The 20,577-nt window shown below is 31.4% G+C and overlaps 1 protein-coding gene across 5 annotated transcripts in view; it reads left to right on the top strand.

Moving 5' to 3' along the window:
* Window positions 1-10,568: 10,568 nt before the first annotated feature.
* Wdr17 (WD repeat domain 17) overlaps window positions 10,569-20,577 on the top strand; it is an 82,079-nt gene continuing 72,070 nt past the window's right edge. For all 5 annotated transcript variants that reach the window (XM_077792600.1, XM_077792598.1, XM_077792597.1 and 2 more), the window contains exon 1: window positions 10,569-10,642. In XM_077792600.1, coding sequence (XP_077648726.1) covers window positions 10,577-10,642 — 66 coding nt within the window. In that variant the 5' untranslated portion in view covers window positions 10,569-10,576. The remainder of the gene's footprint in view (window positions 10,643-20,577) is intronic.

Genomic DNA, 20,577 nt, shown 5'->3' with positions numbered 1-20,577 from the left:
TTAAAATACCTGAAAAACATGTCTAAATGAACTGATTTAGAGATTTAAAAAATCCTATTTATGCTTAATAATCTATGACTCCACATATCACGATCAAAATAGTGTTCATATAGAATTACTAATATAGAAACAGGAAGATCTCAAGTGAGCCAGTGGCTGGCTGATGTGGGGGTTGCAGGAAAGTTCTTCAAATTTCCTGAAAAAAGTTTTTTACAAAATAATATAACCACACATTGATTACACAATTACAAAATATTTTTGTGTTAACTCTTAGCATAAAGTATATTCAAATTTTAAACCCTTTTAACAAGATATTTTGAAGGTTTTATTTTTTAATTAAAAAGGCAATATATGTTCTATTACACAGAAATTTCCAAATTCAGAAGAGTGTAAATGTGAGTTTAACAAACTTTCTTTAATCTCTGACTCTTGGTTCATCTCTGGTATTTTAATACACTTTTTAAGTACTTGGATTGATTTTTCTTACTATTTCTTAAACGTGTCAGGAACATATCAGAATCTTTGCTTTTGTTACTTCCTCTATTTCACAAACTTTTCCATCACCTTTCTTTATACTTTTGTTCTTTTGTTTCCTTCAAATATTTGCTTAATTTCAGTGTGGGGCATTCGTAGATTATCTTTTAAAGGATTCTACTATGAGCTGTATCTCTAGAACTTCTTTTTCTGCACCATTTTTCTCTACATTAAAAATTATCTTAAGGCTAGGGATATAGCTCAGTAGTAGAGTGCTTGCCTTGCATGCGCAAGGCCCTGGGTTCCATCCACAGCACCAAAAAAAAAAAAAATATATATATATATATATAATTTACTCATTTGTTTTGCTCATTTTCTGATTACCTGGTGTAAAAATAAAATCTCTGGGAAGACAGGGCTTTTATCTGTGTATTGAATACTTCTTTAATGCCTGTCTAGAACATAGTTATGAATCAATAAATATTTGTTGAACAAATAGAAGAAGTAATTGTTAAAATTATAAGTAATTATTAAAATTATAAAACATAAATTAGGTCAAAGGAATATTATGTTTCTATATTTCCCAAAATCTTACCATTCAGAAATAGCCAACTGTTTACCTTACATTGTTTTTTTTTGTTTTTAGTTTTTAAAGTATATCAATGTTTATAGGTGTATATATGTAAATTTTAAAATACACAAAAATGTAACGCGTCATTTAACTACATAGTTTTTCAAATCATTAACTTTTAATTCCTTGTATATTGATATTTTATATAAATTTTCATATCAGCATTGTTTATAATAAATTTTTAAATAATAAGATTTTTTATGATTTGTCTATTATTTAATGTTTTTTGTTATAAAAATGACTTTGAGTCAATTTCTCCCTAATATTTCTCCCTAAATATCAAGAAGCAATTTGTATCTATTGATTACATCTTTAAATATAAAATGGAAAAGTTTTTATATCTTTGTATTCTGCTCTTCTTTATCTAAATCCTAGTACCTGGAAAACAATCTGAGACTTTTAGTTTTATTTTAAATTAACATTTTATATTACCTATCTTTTTCATAAAATTATTTTATCATTTGCATTTTCAAAATCATACTCTGGTTTCTTTGCTTAATATATTTTAAAAATTACATTATCTTCTATAGTTGATTTCTTTTCTTTGGTTAATTTTTTGAAAGAATTTAATTTTCTTCAAGTAATCTTTTAGAAAGGTTAGGAAGGTAAATTGTCTTCTGAATCCTTACATTTATGAGAATACCTATGTTTTTTCTTCACATAGAATTCACTTGTCTATTTACAAAATTGTAATAACACAGCATTTCTTCAGTTTAATATAGTTATTATATGACTTATTTCTTAATAAGTGATAGGAATCTAACTTCTCTTCATTAGTACATACCATCTTAAATTTTTCTACTTGCTAAAAGAATTATAAAATATTAGTTTCTGAATTTGTCCGAATTTTATTTATGTTCCTGTGTATGTGTATGCATAACATGGATGATAACATTTAGGGAAATGTGAAAAAGTATTTCTTTGACTAATTTATATCTTTTTATGATTTTAACAATTACTTCTCCTTTTATTTGTTCAACAAATATTTATTGATTCATAATCATATTCTAGGCAGGCACTAAAGAAGCACTCAACAAACAGATAAAAGTCCTGTCTTCCCAGAGATTTTATTTTTACACCAGGTAATTAGAAAATGAGCAAAACAACCAGTAAATTACTTATTTGTTTTATATGCATATATAAATTTTTTTTTTGCTTGAAACAAAACAAGCAGTTTTGATCTCTTTTGGTTTATCTCATCAGCATCTTTTCTTTTCCAACTCAAGAAATATTTTGGGGCTGTATCTTGGACTGTTGCTTTGTTTTAGTTATTTTACTTGAACTTTAACATTCTCTAAAAATTTTTTAAATTAGTTCCAGTTTTCATCCCTTGTATAACATTTCTTTCAATTTTTCCCTAATCTAAAACAAAACAAATCTACTTTCCCACTGTGTTTTGGAAGAGTTTTGTTCTCTGAATGACTGATATGTTTGCATTGATTTATTTTTCCAATTTTCAATTCTGTCCTTTTTCGCTCTTTCATGTGGATTTTTATTCTGCTCTTGCCTTTTATTTTCTTCACAATCATTATTTCAGCATCTCATACTGCAGTCAATTTATCCTACCCACTGGTACACTCATTTCTGTTCTTGAATGAGAGGAGGCCCACATAGGCTATTCATTACCAAAAGAGAGAATCTGCAGATTTTTGCATACCCCCCCAATTTTTTCTTCTTGGGTACTAGATTAATTATATCACCATTTGGTCATAGCAAATTTTATATCAATATCAATAGAAATCTTACTTCAATGTCATAATGCCATTGTTTAAGACTTTTTATTATCTGCTATAATGCTGTGTTAGTGACATAGAATTTTCTTTCTTTCTTTCTTTCTTTTTTTTTTTTTTGTGTACTAGAGATTGAACTCACGGGCACTTTACCATTGAGCTACATCCCTAGCCCTTTTTTTAGATTTGATTTTTAGACAGAGTCTCACTAAGTTGCTGAGTCTGGCCTTGAACTTGCAGTCTTCCTGCCTCAGTCTTCTGATGTCAAATTTTCTTCTATTTACCGTGAACAAATTGATAGAGAAAATACCTGAAAAATAAAAATCCTGCTTCTTTTATGCCTCCATCTACAATGTATTGTGAAAAGTAGTACTTCCCTAGGGTATAGATATCTTATTTCATCTTTCTCTTATTTTTTGAGCTGTAGTCACTAAGTAGATAAAAGGAGGGACCATGAAGTAGGGTTAGAGAAAGATACAGTGCTATGGATTCCATGCCTATAAGCAGGAAAAGAGACAACTGAGCATAATTATTTGTTAGACAGCATAGTATATGCCATGTGCCTTGTTGGGTCTATCATCTTGTTTCTCTGTATGTTTAGTAACTAGCATTGGTGCCTACCCATGATAAATATGCAACATTTGCTGAAATGAATGAATAAAATGATATAGCAGATATACATGGATTAATATATTTTTACTAAATAATATATGGTTAATGAGATGAATACTGTATTTCTTTTGTTTAGAGAGACAGAATTTTTTAATATTTGTTTATTTATTTTTTTAATTTTCGGTGGACACAATATCTTTATTTTATTTTTATTTTATTTTTATGTGGTGCTGAGGATCGAACCCAGCACCCTGCACAAGCCAGGCAAGCACGCTACTGCTTGAACCACATCCCCAGCCCAATACTATATTTCTTTAGCCAAAGTAGTTAACACCAACCCTGGCTTTTTATATTACTATGAACAATAACAATGCAGTGTTTGTAATAGTATATCCCTGGGGTGATGAAAACATGATAATTAATTATATTTAAAGAAAATTAAAAAGGCTACATCTAATTAACATTATTGACTTCCCCTTTCACAAATGATTTGAAAGTATGCATTCTAGGAGTCTACTTGAGGTTTAGTAGCATATAAAAGGGAAACGCAAAGTAATAGTGGCTTAAAACAAAATAGAAGTTGATTTCTCTTTTTTTTTTTTTAAAGAGGGGGTATTAGTGTAGGAAGTTTTGAGGCATTCAGACTTCTCATTTATTTTTTTGCCATCCTTTGGGTGTAACCCTCATCCTTATGATCCAAAATATTTTCTAGAACCTCAAATGATAATATTAAGGCAAAGTTGCAGGAGGCAGAAAAAGGGTGAGTGGGGAAATGGTATTCCCTCTTTCTTAATGTGAGCAACATGTCCTAATGCTATTTATTGTCAGACTTTTTTTTTTTTGCAAATATAGTATTTAGTAATATGCTTTCTTATATCATTAAAATTGTTTTCTTTAATACTGTTTATCTGCATTTTACAAAATATTTTTCAGAAGACATTTGGAATTTTCCCTAGATTTTGTGAATTAGCAAAGGTAAAGATGAATTTTAGACAGAAAAATAAATATAAAAAATTAAAAATAAGTATATATTTTGACAACTTATTATACTTTGCTGCATCAAACCACTTTCATAAAAAAGATGCCAATTATATTTCTTAGAAATATAGTGTCTTTAGAAATTGCTTAAAATAGATTTCCTTGAAAAATCCAATTATATTAAATGGATTTACCTTGAACCCCTTTTTATATCCTAAAAAGTAGAAATGTTCAATTTATGGTACACCATAAGATGTTCTGGACATTTTAGACTTGTTAAATTACCCTAATACAAGTCATTTGTTTTTCCTTATTTGTAATTTAGAACAATTTAGAGATTCTGGTTAGGACTGTCATTTAAAATATCAGGAGATGGGGATTCAGTTTTAAATGAGAATGGGATAATATTTTTAAAGTGCTGAGAAAACGGTAACTATACATTCAGTAAAAATATTCTTCAAAAACTAAAGGCAAAATTACAATGTTTTTAAACAAACAACATCAAATGAATTCATTATTTGCAGGGAATTATTAGCAGGTGGTAGAAAAAGGGTGAGCTGAAAAATGGTACACCCTTTCTCTTAATGCAAATAGCACATCCTAATGCTATTTACTATTAGATTTTTGTGCAAAAATAGTATTTGATAATACACTTTTCTTGTGTCTTTAAATTTATTCTCTTTAATATTAGTTCATCTGCATTTTATAATATATATATATATATATATTTACAAAATAATTCATTTAGTTTATGGTATCCCAAAGCAGAATTTGATTGCAGTTTATCTCAGAGATAGAGAAGGTCTACTTCTCAGGGGAGATTTGGGTATGTTTTTCTGTACATCCTACTTTCATGACAGCCAGACTCTGCTTTGGATTCATGATTGTTATTGACTGGGAAAGAAAGTCTTGTACTTTCTTTGAGTAGTGGCAGACTTGTGCTTTGTTTTGGTACAGGATTGGGACCTGAGATGTTTTCCTCCTCAACTCCAGAGGCTGACAGCTTTCACTTCTTCCCTCCTCCCAGAAGCATTGATTTTTGCCTAATTCCTGGGATTAGCAAGGAGGATTTCCTTTCCCTCCCAGAGGCAAAGAGGTTTGCTTTCATTACTTTCTCATTTTCCCTGAGAGTGAGGGTGTTTGTTTCTCTGCTCCCTGCAATTGAAGGATTTTTCTTCATTTGAAATAAGAAGTATACCGTGTTTCATGCCTGTCAGCCATCTGATTGCCTCCTATATGATCAAGCCACTGAGGGGCTGATTCTCATCCAGTGTTTTTCCTGAGCACCCAATTGAAACCTGTGGAGGAGATTTTGCAAGTGAGTGCAAACTGAGTTTTTATCTGGACCTTCCAGTTATTCTAAACTAATATTCTAGTTCACACTTGGCTTTTAAGAATTAACTGCATTTCTAAAAATGGCTTTTCCCTACCATATTTTATGGTAGTTACCTTTTTTTTCCCCCATGCTTTGTCAAATGTAAAGAGGTAAACATTCCCTGTTTCTTTTTAGAGGGGTTCATCTTCTTCTTCCTTGATTGTTTTGCAACCTCAATTAGTTAAAGAAAAATTACACTTTTTACATTATTTCTTTTTTTCTTATTATAGTATAGGAGTGATATTTGTGGGTCCATACTAATGTACTTATAATTAAGTGGAAGTATAATTTCCAGTTTTTGTATTTTTGCCTACCTGGTCATTAGTTTATTGAATGCCAATGATTTAATGTTATCTTCCTCCAGAGAGATGTCCTTTTGCTTTCAGAAGATACTAAAATATGGTGGATTATCTTAATCCAGTCATTGAATCAATGTATTTGAAGCTGAATTTCACTCTTCAGAGGGGTGGTATATGTCCATTTCTTTCTTAATGTATAGACCCAGATGGTCCTTACTGGAGAACACCATTTTCCTTAGCAGTATCTGAATTCTAATTGTTGTCCCTCTAGCACCATGAAATTACCAGAAGTTCTTCTTAGCTTCTCAGGATTTCATTCACTACTTTTATGTAGGCACATTCTCCTGGAGAAAAAGTAGCATACATGTGCATGCATGCTCATGAGTGAGTGTGTGTAATGATTTTCTAATTCATCAAAATTCAGAATCATTCTGACTTCAAAGAGCACTGAATAAACTATACATTTACTCTCTAACTCAGACTTTCTTCGATATTTTTATGTGAGGTTTTGAGTATAGTTAAGATGGACAACTCCACAGAACTATGGTGATACATTACTGTTGATATCTATCTTCCTTTAATTCTGACTTCTCAAAAGGATCATCTATTTATATTAAAAGTAGACTGACAGGTGATCCCAGATCTGTATCAACTTGTGCAAGTAATCTTTGGCATAAGGAACATTTACACTTCCTAAGTCTCTCTTTCACAAGCTCTCCTCCTCTCAACTCACTTAACTGTGATTCAACACAGAATAAATACAAAAAATAAAGCAGATGATTTTAAATAATATCAAATATTCTATATTTGATTTATACCCTGGTTGTTGAAAAAGTTATGGCCTGTGCTTATTTTATATGTTCATCTAGTTTGTTAGGAAGTTTTAAATAAGTATCATTGCTCTTATAAGAACCAGGAGACAAGCCAGCTGGGCATGGTCATACACACCTGTAATCCCAGTGGCTTGGGAGCCTGAGGCAGGAGGATCTCGAGTTCAAGGTTCAAGGTCAGCCTCAGCAACTGAGTGAGACCTTAATCAACCCAGTGAGACCCTGTCTTTAAATAAAATACAAAAAGAGCTGGGGTGTGGCTCAGTGGTTTAGTGCCCCTGGGTTCAATCCCTGGTTCAAAAAAAAAAAAAAGATATAGGAGACAAAGCTGAGTCTAAGAACTATAGATAATATAGCAGGTAAGAACTTGGCAGGAAGGAATTTAATAGAAAAAAAGGGTAGCCTTCAAATGCCAACATTTCAGAGGATTAGGCCAACATTGTGATGTCAGGTATCAGGTAAAAACAGATGGAAAAATTTTAAGTGTAGAATCAAAGTATAAGTGACTCAGGATGAGTCTTAGAGAATAAGCAAAAATATCATTTTACTCAGGTTAAGAATTTTAATCACTTTTTATTTTCTCATCATTCTTGGACCAATTGGGTAGCTGTGAAATGTTCTTTCATTGATGTCAGCAGCACAAAGGAGTGAATGAAAATAGCCTTTGAATCTGGCCCTAGAATTGAAGCCTTTTAACTTCGGCCCATATATCCTTGAGCAAAGCAAGCTTCGTGGAAAGACCCAAAGATAATAAGCAAAAATACATAGTCTACCTATTATGAAGTTATGGCAAAGATATAGATGCAAAGATGGATATAAGAAAATAAGGATCAGTAACCAGACTATGCATGTTACTTGTGTTTCGATATTTAATGCCTGCAGTAAGTTGATTGTCATTTTCTTTATTTTACATGGTGATATCTAGCATTTGATTATTGCCATTTCCTTACATCACTAATTTTAATAGGTAATAAGTTCCATGGATTTAGTTAAGTTTGTGATTTTAATAAAATATTAATTAGATACACAGACATAGATATAGAGATGCGAAGATATGGAATAGGTGCCATCACAACTCTTTCCTCCTTGTCTTAGTTACTGCTAAGTGATCATGACATGCTTTCTCTCTGAGGTCAACTGAAGGTTTCAACTCTCCACCCCAGGGAGGTATGAAAGTTGAAACCTATTTACCATTATTACCTTAAATTATCAGATTCCCATCCACATTCAGATACTTGGAATACAACCAAGGTCCTGGAGTATAACCAAGAAATACATTTTTTAAAAGCAAGGTAACATTTAATCTTAGATGACATCATGTGAGATTTTCTTCTTTTTTTAATTCTTGGAAATATAGTGAAGAGTACTCATGAAAAAAATCAAGAAATAACTATTGTATGCCCTATAAACAAGGTATTAATTTTAATATTACTGGACTTTTAATAGTATAATAAATATACTCTTAGTGCTTAGAGTGATTACAAAATATTCTTACTAATTCAAGTTTGTATTTAGACCCTAAAAATATTTTCCAAATGATTTCCTTCCTAGAAGAAAGTATATAGTAAATTACTATGGGATTACTAACCCATTTCACTTGGATACATTACTTTGGATCCTTTCCAAGTTTCAAAAATATGTGCCTTAATTTCATATCAAATACCACTGGATGACAAATATTCTTAGCACTATATATGTCAATTCACTTATCATTTTGTATGTTTTATACAAAGATGAATAAAGCATGATTCTTTACATTTATAGTTAGCTACACAAATAATCATTATTCATTGCTTACAAATATGATATTAAGACACACAGATTAGGAGAATTTGAGCAAGACTTCAAAAATGGGTATTTAAGGAGGGTCTTAAAAAATAGGAAAAAACACATTCTTCACAGAAAAAAAGTAGAAAGGAAGTACAGTTTAGGCAAGAGCATTTCAAAGCTTCAAGGCATGAAGTCCAAAAGAATAGAACACCACATGTTTGGGAATTGAAATAAAAGCAGGAAACCAATAAGTAAACCATTTTGGTAGTCTGTACAAACACCATGAAAGGTTTCATTAGAAACACTGGCATGAGGGATGGAGATAGGTCTTTTGAAAAGATATTTTAAAGGTAGTTTAATAAGACTTCGTGATCAGTTGTAATAGGAAGGAAAGGTGACATTAATGAAAGAATCAAGGAGAGTTTGATGTTTTCATCTCAGGTTACTGTCTAGAGTATAGCAGTCATGGAAATAGGGCATGCAAGATAAAGAATAGTGGTGATAGAGAAGGAAATCTCCCTTGAAAAGATCTTAAATTTTACACGTTAATATTGGAATGAAGAAGTGAAAGTGTGAGGGAACTAGGTTTAGTAGGTAGCTTGAAATAGAGTTTAGGAGCTTGGCTTGAGTCAAATTAGGTTAAGTTTTATTAGGAGAGAAATGAACCAGTGAGGCAATGGCAAGGTGTTTAGAGTGTTTGTGTCAGGGCTCTCTCTAAGTTAAAAAGCATATGGCAGAACTGAGATCAAGAATTTCAAGTTAGTGTAGGATAAGCATTAGAACAGAGACAATAATGAGGAGATTGACAATTCCAGAAGATGGGGTAAAACTGAGCAGATAGGCAGGAACAAAGGGCTCTGCAAGAATTATAAGGACAGGGAAAATAGCCATGGTTCAAATTCAAGGAAGACATCAAAATGAAAGGAAATTGAGCAAGAGACTTTGCCAAAAGCAGAGCCAATTCCCAAGCATTTTGACCTGATGCTTCAAGCAGATATTAAAAATACTTCTAGAATATAAGAAATCTCAGTAGAGATAAGACCATTCTCAACTAACTACAGTGATACATATATTTCATACAAGTGTATCTTTCTATTCCAGAAGAAAAGTTGCCAGGCTTTTTTGATGTGAAGGGGAGACACTCAGATTTTTCTGTTTCTCCTGGGGTCCCTCCTTTCCTTCCTATTTTTGTTTCTTTCTTTTTTCCCCCACTCTTTCCCTGCTTCATTCCTTCCTCTCTTCCTCCCTCTTTCTCTCCTTCCTTTACTTCTTCCTTTTCTTTGATCTCTATAGCATTGTAAAGGTTTGAAGAGTTTGGTCAGGAAAAAACCTGTTAATTGTTGGGTGAAGCATCTAGACTTTATACAGGATATTCTGAAGTCCAACTGTTCTCATGTACACCTTTTAACCTAGAAGCTTTGTATATCCAACTTTGTGTCCAACTCCCAAGGTTGGAATTAGAACTAATCTTTTGCTTACTGTTTTATGATTTTTCTTTTAAAAAAACTCATTAAATTTTAGAAATCATTTGCTTATTTCTTACAAAAGCTATACTTAAGATGTTTTTAGAATTTAAACAGAAAGCCTAATAGAATATTTGATCTAGCATTCTCTAGAACTATGTAACAAATTAACTATTTGATTTTTTTTCCGTATTTTAATATAGTCTTTTCTAACTTAGCATTCTTTTCACAGATATTATTATGTGTAAATTACGAGAACTGTTTCAGCTGAAATTTTTTTGCAATATTAGCCTCTCCTTTTCACAAGGGAAATTTTGGTAAAGCTTGTTTGGTTGAAACACATTATTGTTACTTTAGGTGCTGATTATTCTGATGCCGAGTTTCCAATTGCCTTGATTAAAGTAGACACATTCTATGGCTTGGATGACTTACATTTCACATTGGTTTGAACAAGATGATTGGTATGAAGGACTACAAAGAGTAAGACATATTTATGTTGTAATTATGATTTTCTGTGATTTTTTCTGCTTTGCTTCTCATGTAGCTATATTATTTCAATCATATTTTGGACATTTTTGTATTCCAAAAATCTGAGGTTATGAATAAGATAGTTTTAAAGCAGAAGTAAGAATATGATTTATAAAGGTAATAAGTACTGAAGAAAAGACATTTTTTCCTATCCTGATTTCAGATGCATTCTTAATCATGTTTTCAGATTGCCTTCTGGCTTAAAATATAAAATAGCGTTTTGTATAATGAGATTAATGTGTTAAAATAGCAATAATTTGAAAAAAGTCATTTCATCTGAAGAAAAAGATTTAATGGAATAGAAGTTACATGCATGCTAATACCACGTTATAATAATATTATAAAAGGACATGCAAAAAGTTTCTGAGGAAATATGCCATATTGCATCTGATAAATTTTTAGACAATTATGTTTCAAAAGGAATTGCACTGTTACCACGGTAACTTTTGCATAGCATTTTGAAAATAGTATTCTGATCTCTTGTTGCAATAGTAAAAAAGAAAAGCTATTTTAAAATGTGCATGTAAAAATGGATTTAATTTAGAAAAATATGATCTCTTATTTTTTCATCTTTTTAATGGGAAATTTAGTATTATTTAAATGAAGACTGTGTGGATTTTTCTTTCACTTAATTCTCTACTAAAGAGCCAGAATATCTTTACACAGTTTGACCACATTTTTCCTCATTGTTGTTCCAAAGCATATGCTGTTAAAGAAATGCAGTAATTTATTTTTCTTCCTCCTTTTTCACATTTCCATTCTAATCATATTAATCACACAGAGATATTTTCTCCTTAGTTTGTTCATTTATAAATATAAATCCTTAGTATGGTGTAGCCTCTTTGATTTTTGTCCAGATACTTTTGCTTTTCCTTTTCTTCATTTTTTTCTTTAAATTGTGGAATGAGCTGGTAGACATCTCTGGAGCCAATAGATATCTGCCTCTGAAGAATGAAACTCATACTGTGAATTCTAAAGCATTCTTCAGAAAAGATGTTGAGAATTCGTGAGTAGCTTTTTATCCTGAATTTCAACCTTATCCATAATTGGTGGAAATATTTCAGCTTATAAGTTTAATAGTAGTGTTCCAAGCACCACTGATACGACTGATACACATACACACACTCTCTCTCTCTCTCTCACTCTCTCGCACGCACACACACACGCACACACACACACACACACACACACACTATAGTGCTGGTATCCTATGTGAGTACATTTTAAATGTAATAGCAAATACATTTTGATGTTTCAATACAGGAGATATATTTTGGTTTGTTTTTGTTTTATTCCCATGCATAGTCCATATATTTCTCCATCGAGGAGATAGGGGTGATAGTCTAATTTGGGAGTCAAAGGGGACTAATGTTAATAAAAATGCTTTGTACTAAAATGTATATTTCTTAGTGCCTTTGGAGCATCTTATGGAAATTATGAGGATTCAAAATCTTTCTTTCCTTGCCCTTTACTATTAATTTAGGCCTCTGTACATGAATTCCTGGTTTTGAGACATATTAAAAAAGGAGATATTCTTAAATATAGAAATAAAGTAGTCCTAAATTTCACATAATCTTTATGAGTTTGATCATCTTGCCCAAGTTTTGATAAGTTCTTACATAGACATACATGAGAATGAAGATCCTATTCTAAATGAAGAAAATTGGCACAAGAATATTAACTTTCATTTCATCTAAAAATCTAGATTATTATTTTTTAGTTTTGTGTTTATGCATTTATACATATGTATATACATTGTGTAATCATTGAGCATAGAGATGTTTTGAGTGCTTTTAAATGTTCACAAGATTCATTGTATTGATACACCACAGTGAATCTCATGATCTCGTATATCCAAAAGAAATTAATTAAAAAAAACAACTATGAGTAAATGGCAGAAAGATCAATAGAGGAAAGGGAGCTAGGAATGGTGAGGGGTAGGGGAAAACAGATGTACTCGAGTCTGAATTAGAACAAGATATATTCCATGCTTTTATAATTATGTCAAAATGGATTGTACTGTCATGTATAACTAAAGAGAACCAATAAAAATAAATAAAATGTTCATAAGAACAGACAAGTTGGACTTTTGAATTAAAAATTATAAATTAGCAATACAGTGTTTGAAAATCATATACAAATATGAATTTAATCTTTAGACTACCAAGTCCACATTTATATTCTAACATTATTAATATTTGTGGCATATTATATAATTATACAATCTATAAATATAAATTTTGATTTTAAATTTACTTCTGAAATTTGGTTTGGGCTATATTGTAACTCTACATTATATATATTTAAAATTTTAGTATGATCATTTCATATCATAATAATCTTGCATATTTAAAAGTGAGCTTTTTAAAACTATACAAAACTTATGAAGATGTTCTTCTATCACTTGTTTTTTAACCTTTTATTCACTTACTGTGTAAAACATATTTGCCATATATATTCTCTATTAAACCTAAGAATAACAGTATAATTTGTGTGTGTGTGTGTGTGTGTGTGTGTGTGTTTCATGTGGTATGAGATTGAAACCAAAAATAAATCTGAGTTAAAAAAAAATTAATTATGCTTGCAAAGAGGGGAGTTGCCAGGTTACTGACACTGTTAGTTACCTGTGGGATGACACAGTGTTCACGCTTTCTTCATGAATCCATTAAAAATATGCATTATTCAGTAAACTGCAATGTTCAGCACTTCATCAGTAAAGTACATGTGTTATTTCTGGGCCAAAAAGTTTAATTTCTGAAGAAATGTTTAAATAGACATGAAAATTCTTAAATGGAATTCTGAAATGAGCATAATGAAAGGTTCATAATTCATATGCAATATGTTACTTGTCATAATTAAATGTTTATTTATCTTTATATGTGACATATTTTGAAAATTACATACAAGTATGAATTTAATCTTTAGATTTATATTTAAAAATTATAAATATGTATTTCAAAATGTACCTTCAATTAAATATTTTCTATTTCCAGTAACGATGAATCATTAGTTATATAATCATTCATGCTGATAACAAAGATAGTCAAAGAAAACTTCTGGGCATTTCATCTCTTTGGCAACTGTAGATAATCACTGAATAAAAACTAGATATCTATATATTTCATAAACCTGTTGAAAATATATTCTAGAATTTTCAAATTCTGGCAGTCATTGAATATATAACGCACATTTTTAAATGCAGTGGAATTTGTATGTTTAATGATGCATGACCTGTTTTTATATTTTATTCAAAGTCATAGGTTCTTCATTTCCTTTTTGCTGAGTTTTATGCATTCTATGTAGATTTTAGATAAAAGCCCTTTATTAGGGTTTTTTTAAAAATAAATTGATACTTTATATTGTCCTATCTATTATTTTAATGACTGGTTTAGACAAGTTATTCATCTCTGAACTTTAAAAGGAATTTAAGTTCTTGAACTATAAGACCTATAAAAGCTTTTTAAGAACAAAAACATCCCAAATTTTGTGCCAGCATATACTAATTTAGAAAACTTAAAAATATTAGATAGGATAGTTTAAGTAAGAATAGTTTAAGAATGCATAGGTATAATATTTCCAAATACTTTATATGCTTATGATAAATAAGAATTTAGCAGAGGAACTTTGAGAGATCAGTCCAGTATGTTAGAAACATAGAAGTGGCCACTCTATCTTAACAAGGAGTAAAATCATAAGCAAACCGAAAAATTATCAGAGAAAACCAACTCCAGCCTGCTTTAGCTTTCCGCACTGAGCAAAGGGGAATACATAACTCTTGCTGCCTTCAGCCATCCTGTTCCACCTGAGGAGTGTGGTGTGGGGAACTGAGAAGCACTGGTTATGGGCATGGACTCATCAAAAGACTGAGACCTAATTATAGAACTAGAGAGTGCATTCCCTATCTCTGCACTTTACCATTGTATTGCTAAGAGCCTATTTAAAGCATTCCATTCACATGATACATCATGTCCCCTTCGCAAAAAGCTGCAAAGCATACTAGAAGGCAAAACACAGTTTGAAGAGACACGCATTAGAATCTGTTATTGTTTCACCCCAAAATGAATTATGTAGGTGTAAATTTAACAAAATGTGTATAAAATCTGCTTAAGGAAAACTATAAAACTGTGAAGAATAGAGTCAAAGAGCAGGTAAATAAAAGGACATTCCATGTTCATGGATAAGAAGATGCAATATTGTTAAGATTCCATTTCTTCCTAAATTGATCTAACAAACCCAATCAAAATACAGCTAGCTATTTTATAGATATCATAAATCTACAAATATCTACACAATAAAATGTCTACAAATATCTACATATATAAATTTACATAATCTAAAGTTTAAATATCCAGAATAGCTAACTTAATATTTAAGGAGAACAGAATTCTAGGATTAATATTACCTAACTTTAGACTTATTATAAAGACAGTGTGATATTTTGCAAAAGTATATGCAAATGGAAAAGAATAAGAAATCTAGAAATGCACACACACATAATTATACTCAACTGAGCTTTGCCAAAAGAACAAAAGTAATATTGTGGTGCAGAAAGAGCCTTCTCAATTAATGGTGCCAGAACAACTGAATATATTAAAAATCAATCTAGACACAGGCTTCACACCTTCCATAAAAACTAATTCAAAATGGATTATAGAACTACATTTAGAATAAAAAATGCTAAAAATTCAAGAACATACAAGAAACCTAGATGTCTATGGATTTAGCTGTGATTTTTTAGACACCAGAGGTGCATTCTGTGAAAGAGATTTTTAATAACCTGGATTTCTTTAAAGTGAAAAACTTCAACTTTGTAAAAGGTAAGATCAAGACAGTAAGACAAGCTACACACTGGGGAAAATGTTGCAAAAGACACATCTAATAAAGGGCTTTTATCCAAAATATACACAGAAGTCATAAAACTCAGCAATAAGGAAATGAAGAACCTGACTTAAAAATGAGCAAAAGGCCTGAGCAAATCAAAGAAGATATGTAGGTTTGGGGTTGTGGCTCAGTGTTAGAGTATTTACCTAGCATGTTTGAGGCACTGGGTTCGATTCTCAGCACCACATAAAAAAATAAAGACATTGTGTCCATCTACAACTAACAAAAATAAATAAAGATATGTGAATGGCAAGTGAACATATGAGAAGGCATTCAGAATCATCTGTCATTAGGTAATTGCATATTGAACAATGATGAATGACTACAAACAAATTAGAATACTCAAAATCTAAATATTAAATGTTGGCAGTGTGGAACAATAGGAGCTCTCATTCATTTCTGGTGGAAATACAAAATGAGTATAGACACTATAGAATAGTTTGGTAGTTTCTTATGAAAGTAAACATATTCTTATCATACAAACCAGCAGTTACACTCCTTGATATTTACTCAAATGAACTGAAAATTTACATTTATAGAAAAACCTGCATGTGGATGTTTATAGCAGATTTACACATAGTTGCCCAAATTGGAAAGCAGCCAATATGTCTTTCAGTAGATGGGCAGCTAAATAAACTGCACGAAGACAAAAGAATATTATTCTGTTAAAATGAAATGAGCCATCAAACCATGAAAAGCACTAGGAATCTCTTTACTTATCTGGACAACAGTTGCACTAACAGAATCTGTCTGTTGTGATTATTTGTAATTATTTTGGAAAACTGAAGTCTCTGCAACTTCCAGAGAATGGTTTGGATGTTAAATCTCAGTCAGTTTCAGCTCTTAACACAGTAGCAGCTACTTGTCCTCTACCTCAAGCCCTATAGTAGGGAACTGTGCATATATTATGGAAGTAGCTTGCATAAACAAAATACCCTGTCCTTTAAATATCAGGGATAACTGTTCTGATCACTAACTATTGCTTCTGATCATAGAGATAGAGACAGAAGCAGGCACTGCTGCAACCTTCCCCCATTGTTGTAAGCCCCCCCTATCTACCTAAAATGATCAAGAGGCTTTTTGTTTTAGTTTTTTTTTTTTTTTTTTTTTTGGACTGGTAGATATTAAACCCAGGGGTTATTTACCACTGAGCTACATCTCCAGCCTTTTAAATTTTTTTATTTTGACACAGGGTCTTACTATGCTTTGGGCCTCACGAAATTGCCAAGGCTGACTTTAAACTTGCCATCCTCCTGCCTCATCTTCCCAAGTCGCTGAGATTATAGGCCTGTGGCATACCACCTGGTTAAAGAGGATTTAAAGGGTTGACACCCTGCCCCACGGCCCCACTATTTTAACTGTTAGGTTTTTTTTTTTTTGTTTGTTTGTTTGTTTTCTTTTTACCATTTTGGGAGCCAGCTATTGCTGACTGGAGAATTGAAAAGCAGCCACATATGCAGAGAAAGTTAGAAAGATACTATGCATACCCAGGGAAAGCTACAAGCTTAGAAAAAACAGAGAGCCACTAAGTTTTCTGCTAAGGCTGATCCTTGACAAAGAGCGAAAACAAAAGCAATAATAAGAAAATAAATAATAACAATAATAAATAATAGCAAAAACAAAATAAGTAAACACTGGGGAGATGGAACATCTGATTTCTAGAGTTAACCACATTATTAGATTTAATTAACCCGTTTTCAACAATAATAAATCTTAAGTACTACAGAGAAGCAGGAAAGTATACTTCTTTTAATGGAAAAGAAAATAAATCAAGATAAAATTTTCCTGAAAAAGTTCTTATGACAGATCTATTAGACAAAGACTTTAAAACAATTGTTTTCAAGCTGTTCTAGGAAGTTGTGAAGAAAATCAAGAAAGAGTGTATGGACAAAATGGAAATACTAACAAAGATAGAAAACTGTATATGAAATTTCAGTGAACTCCAATAGGTCCACATTGGGACACATTATAACTACATAATCATGTACATGTTATGTAATTATAATTTAAAACCAAAGAAAAAGAGTGGATCTTGAAATCAGTAAGAAGCAACTCATCACATAAAGCTATCCTTGAGAAGATAATCAGCAGGTTTCTTATCAGACACTTTGAAGACTAGGATGTAGTAGGCCAGTTTATTCAAAGTGAGAGAAGAAAACAAATTGTTAACAAAATTTCATATATAAACAAACTACCTATCAAAAGTGAAGGAGACAAAGTAAGGGAGAAATTATGATACCCACACAAACATAAACTAAGAGAATTCATTACTGGGTGACATTTCTTGGAGTAGACATGCTCAAAGGAATCCATTTGAGGGAAATGAAACACAAAAGACAGTAACTCAAAAGCCCTACTGTCACGACCCAGGTGATGTTTATGCAGTTTCCCAGAGCTAGGATGATGGATGAGTCAGATTAGAAATATTAAAGGATCACATCGGTTACACATCCACTGTTTTACATATTGCCATACTAGTGTCTGATGTATTCTGTTGCCTTTCCTATTCTCTACCGATGTGATTCTGCAATCTGTATATGGGGTAAAAATGGGAGTTCATAACCCACTTGAATCAAATGTATGAAATATGATATTGTCAATAGCTTTGTAATGTTTTGAACAACCAATAACAAAAATTTAAAAAAAAGAAATATTAAAGGTATGAGAATTTTGAGAAATAAGGACAACTTGGAAATAAGTGAAAAGTGGGATCTGATGGGGACCAGCTCTGATGGATACCAGTTTTAACAAAGAATAAGAGCCTGTGTTTTATTTTTATAGGTAGGAACATCAAAAAGTTTTACTGTGACAGTCTTCTCGAGGAAAACAGAATATGGGAAAAAACATATTGTTTGGGGCTTGTCAGTTTATGCCTACCTCCTCTCTACCCCCGTGGATGGGCTGCATTTGAACCTAGGGCTGTCCAGCCAAGGCAGGGTGTTGGCATAATCTGAGCAGTCTCCATGGGTGGAATTTCACTTAGAGTTTTCAGAAAAGCAACACTCCTGTCTTGTGACGGCTCAAACATAGCCATAATTCATACACAGCCTCTGACACCCTACCAAAAAAACCAAAGATCTCAATAAAGGTGGACACAAGGGTAATTACAAAAGCTATTATTTTGAAACAGTGGTTTATAACTCCACTTTTTATGTTCTCCATGATTTATGAGCATAAACCTTAAAAATATAATATTAGTCTACAGGTAATATTGTTTAAACCTTTATTTGTGATTCTACATTTTGTTTCATACTAATTTAAAAGACTAATACATTTAAAACTATTTATGTTTTGTGGCACATAGGCATCTGCAACTGAAGGGCATAAAGGTAGAGTATCAAAGAACCCAAGTTATACATATATTATTGAAGTTAAGCCAGTAAAAATTCAAATTAGTTCCTTATACATTTAGAACATAAAATATAATCTTCATGGTATCCACAAAGAATATAGATGTATAATGTAACCAAAAGGAAGTGAAAAAGAAATTCAGAGTATCCCTCCAAAAATTAAATACAAAAGGCAACCGTAATGCAGGAAATGAGAGACAAAAACAAAAGATTATAAGGCATATAGAAAACAAATAAAAAATGAAAAAGGTAAGTCCCTCCTGATAAATAGACATAGTCAACCCCTCAGCATTCATGAGGGATTGTTTCCAGGACCCTCCAGGGATAACACAATCCATGGATGCTCAAATCTCTTATATAAAATGTCATAGTATTTGCATATAATGTACACACATCTTTCCATATACTTTTTTTGAATCTTATTTATTTTTGTGATACTGGGAATTTAACTCAGTGTCTTGCACATGCTAAGCAAGTACTCTATTACTGAGCTTCACTCCCATCACCTCCAGTACAGTTAAAAGCATCTGTCAGTGATTTATAATACCTAAGATGATGTAAATACTTTACTTAATAGTTATTTTACTATAATGTTTAGGGAATAATGACAAGAATGTTGTTCAGTAAATGTTCAGTAATATACTGTTCAATAAAAGCAAATTTTTAAAAATATATATATAAAAAATTATTCCATCTATGATTGAATTCACAGATGTGAGATCCATGGATACAGAGGGCCAGCTGTACTTGAAATGTGAATGGATTAAACTTTCTAAACAAAGACCGAGATTTGCAGAATGGATTAAAATGATTAAACTATATACTATCTACAATTAATACACTTTAAATTTGAAGACACAAATTAAAGAAAGTAAAAAGATATTTCACAAAAAAGTGACAAAGAAAGTAGGGTGGCTGCATTAATACAAGGTAAAATTAACTGTAGTTCAAAAAAAAAGTCTAGAAGAGACAAAGAACATTATAAATAAAAAGCTGAATATATAAGAAAGACATAACTATATGACATTTATCAAAACATTAAATAATAACTGACTGCAATAAGGAACAAATTCTATAATAAGAGTTGGAGAATTCAATATCACATTCTCAATGACCAGAACATAGATAATTAAGGAAATTAAGGATTCGACCATCAAATCAGTCCAGCTAGATCCTACAGACATGTACACAGAGCACCCTGCTTAACAACTTCATATACATTATTCTCAAGTACATATGGACATTTCTACTTTAAAATAGATGTTACACTATGAATAAAGTCTCAGTATATTCTTAAGAAATAGGTATTATACAATGTATCTCTGTAATCACAAAAGAGAAGGATAGAGTTAGAAGGCAATAACAAAAAAAATAACTGGAAAATTCTCAAATTCATGAAATTTAAGCAACATACCCTCAAAACAACTTATACGTGAAAGAAGAAATTACAAGGGAAAATAGAAGATACTTAGAGATGAAAAGCAAAAACATAACATACCAAAACATAATAAAAAAATAATAAATTTCAGAGTAAAAATAAATGAAATGGAGAATAGAAAAACAATGGAGAAAATCAATGAAACCAAAAGTTTATTCTTTGTAAAGATTAACACAATTGAAAAACCTTTATTAAGATAGATTAAGAAAAGGAATGAG

Source organism: Urocitellus parryii, chromosome 14 (assembly GCF_045843805.1).
Source record: "Urocitellus parryii isolate mUroPar1 chromosome 14, mUroPar1.hap1, whole genome shotgun sequence".
Classification (NCBI taxonomy): domain Eukaryota; kingdom Metazoa; phylum Chordata; class Mammalia; order Rodentia; family Sciuridae; genus Urocitellus; species Urocitellus parryii.
Note: the sequence above shows the minus strand (reverse complement) of the source record. Positions and strands in the feature narration are given on the sequence as shown.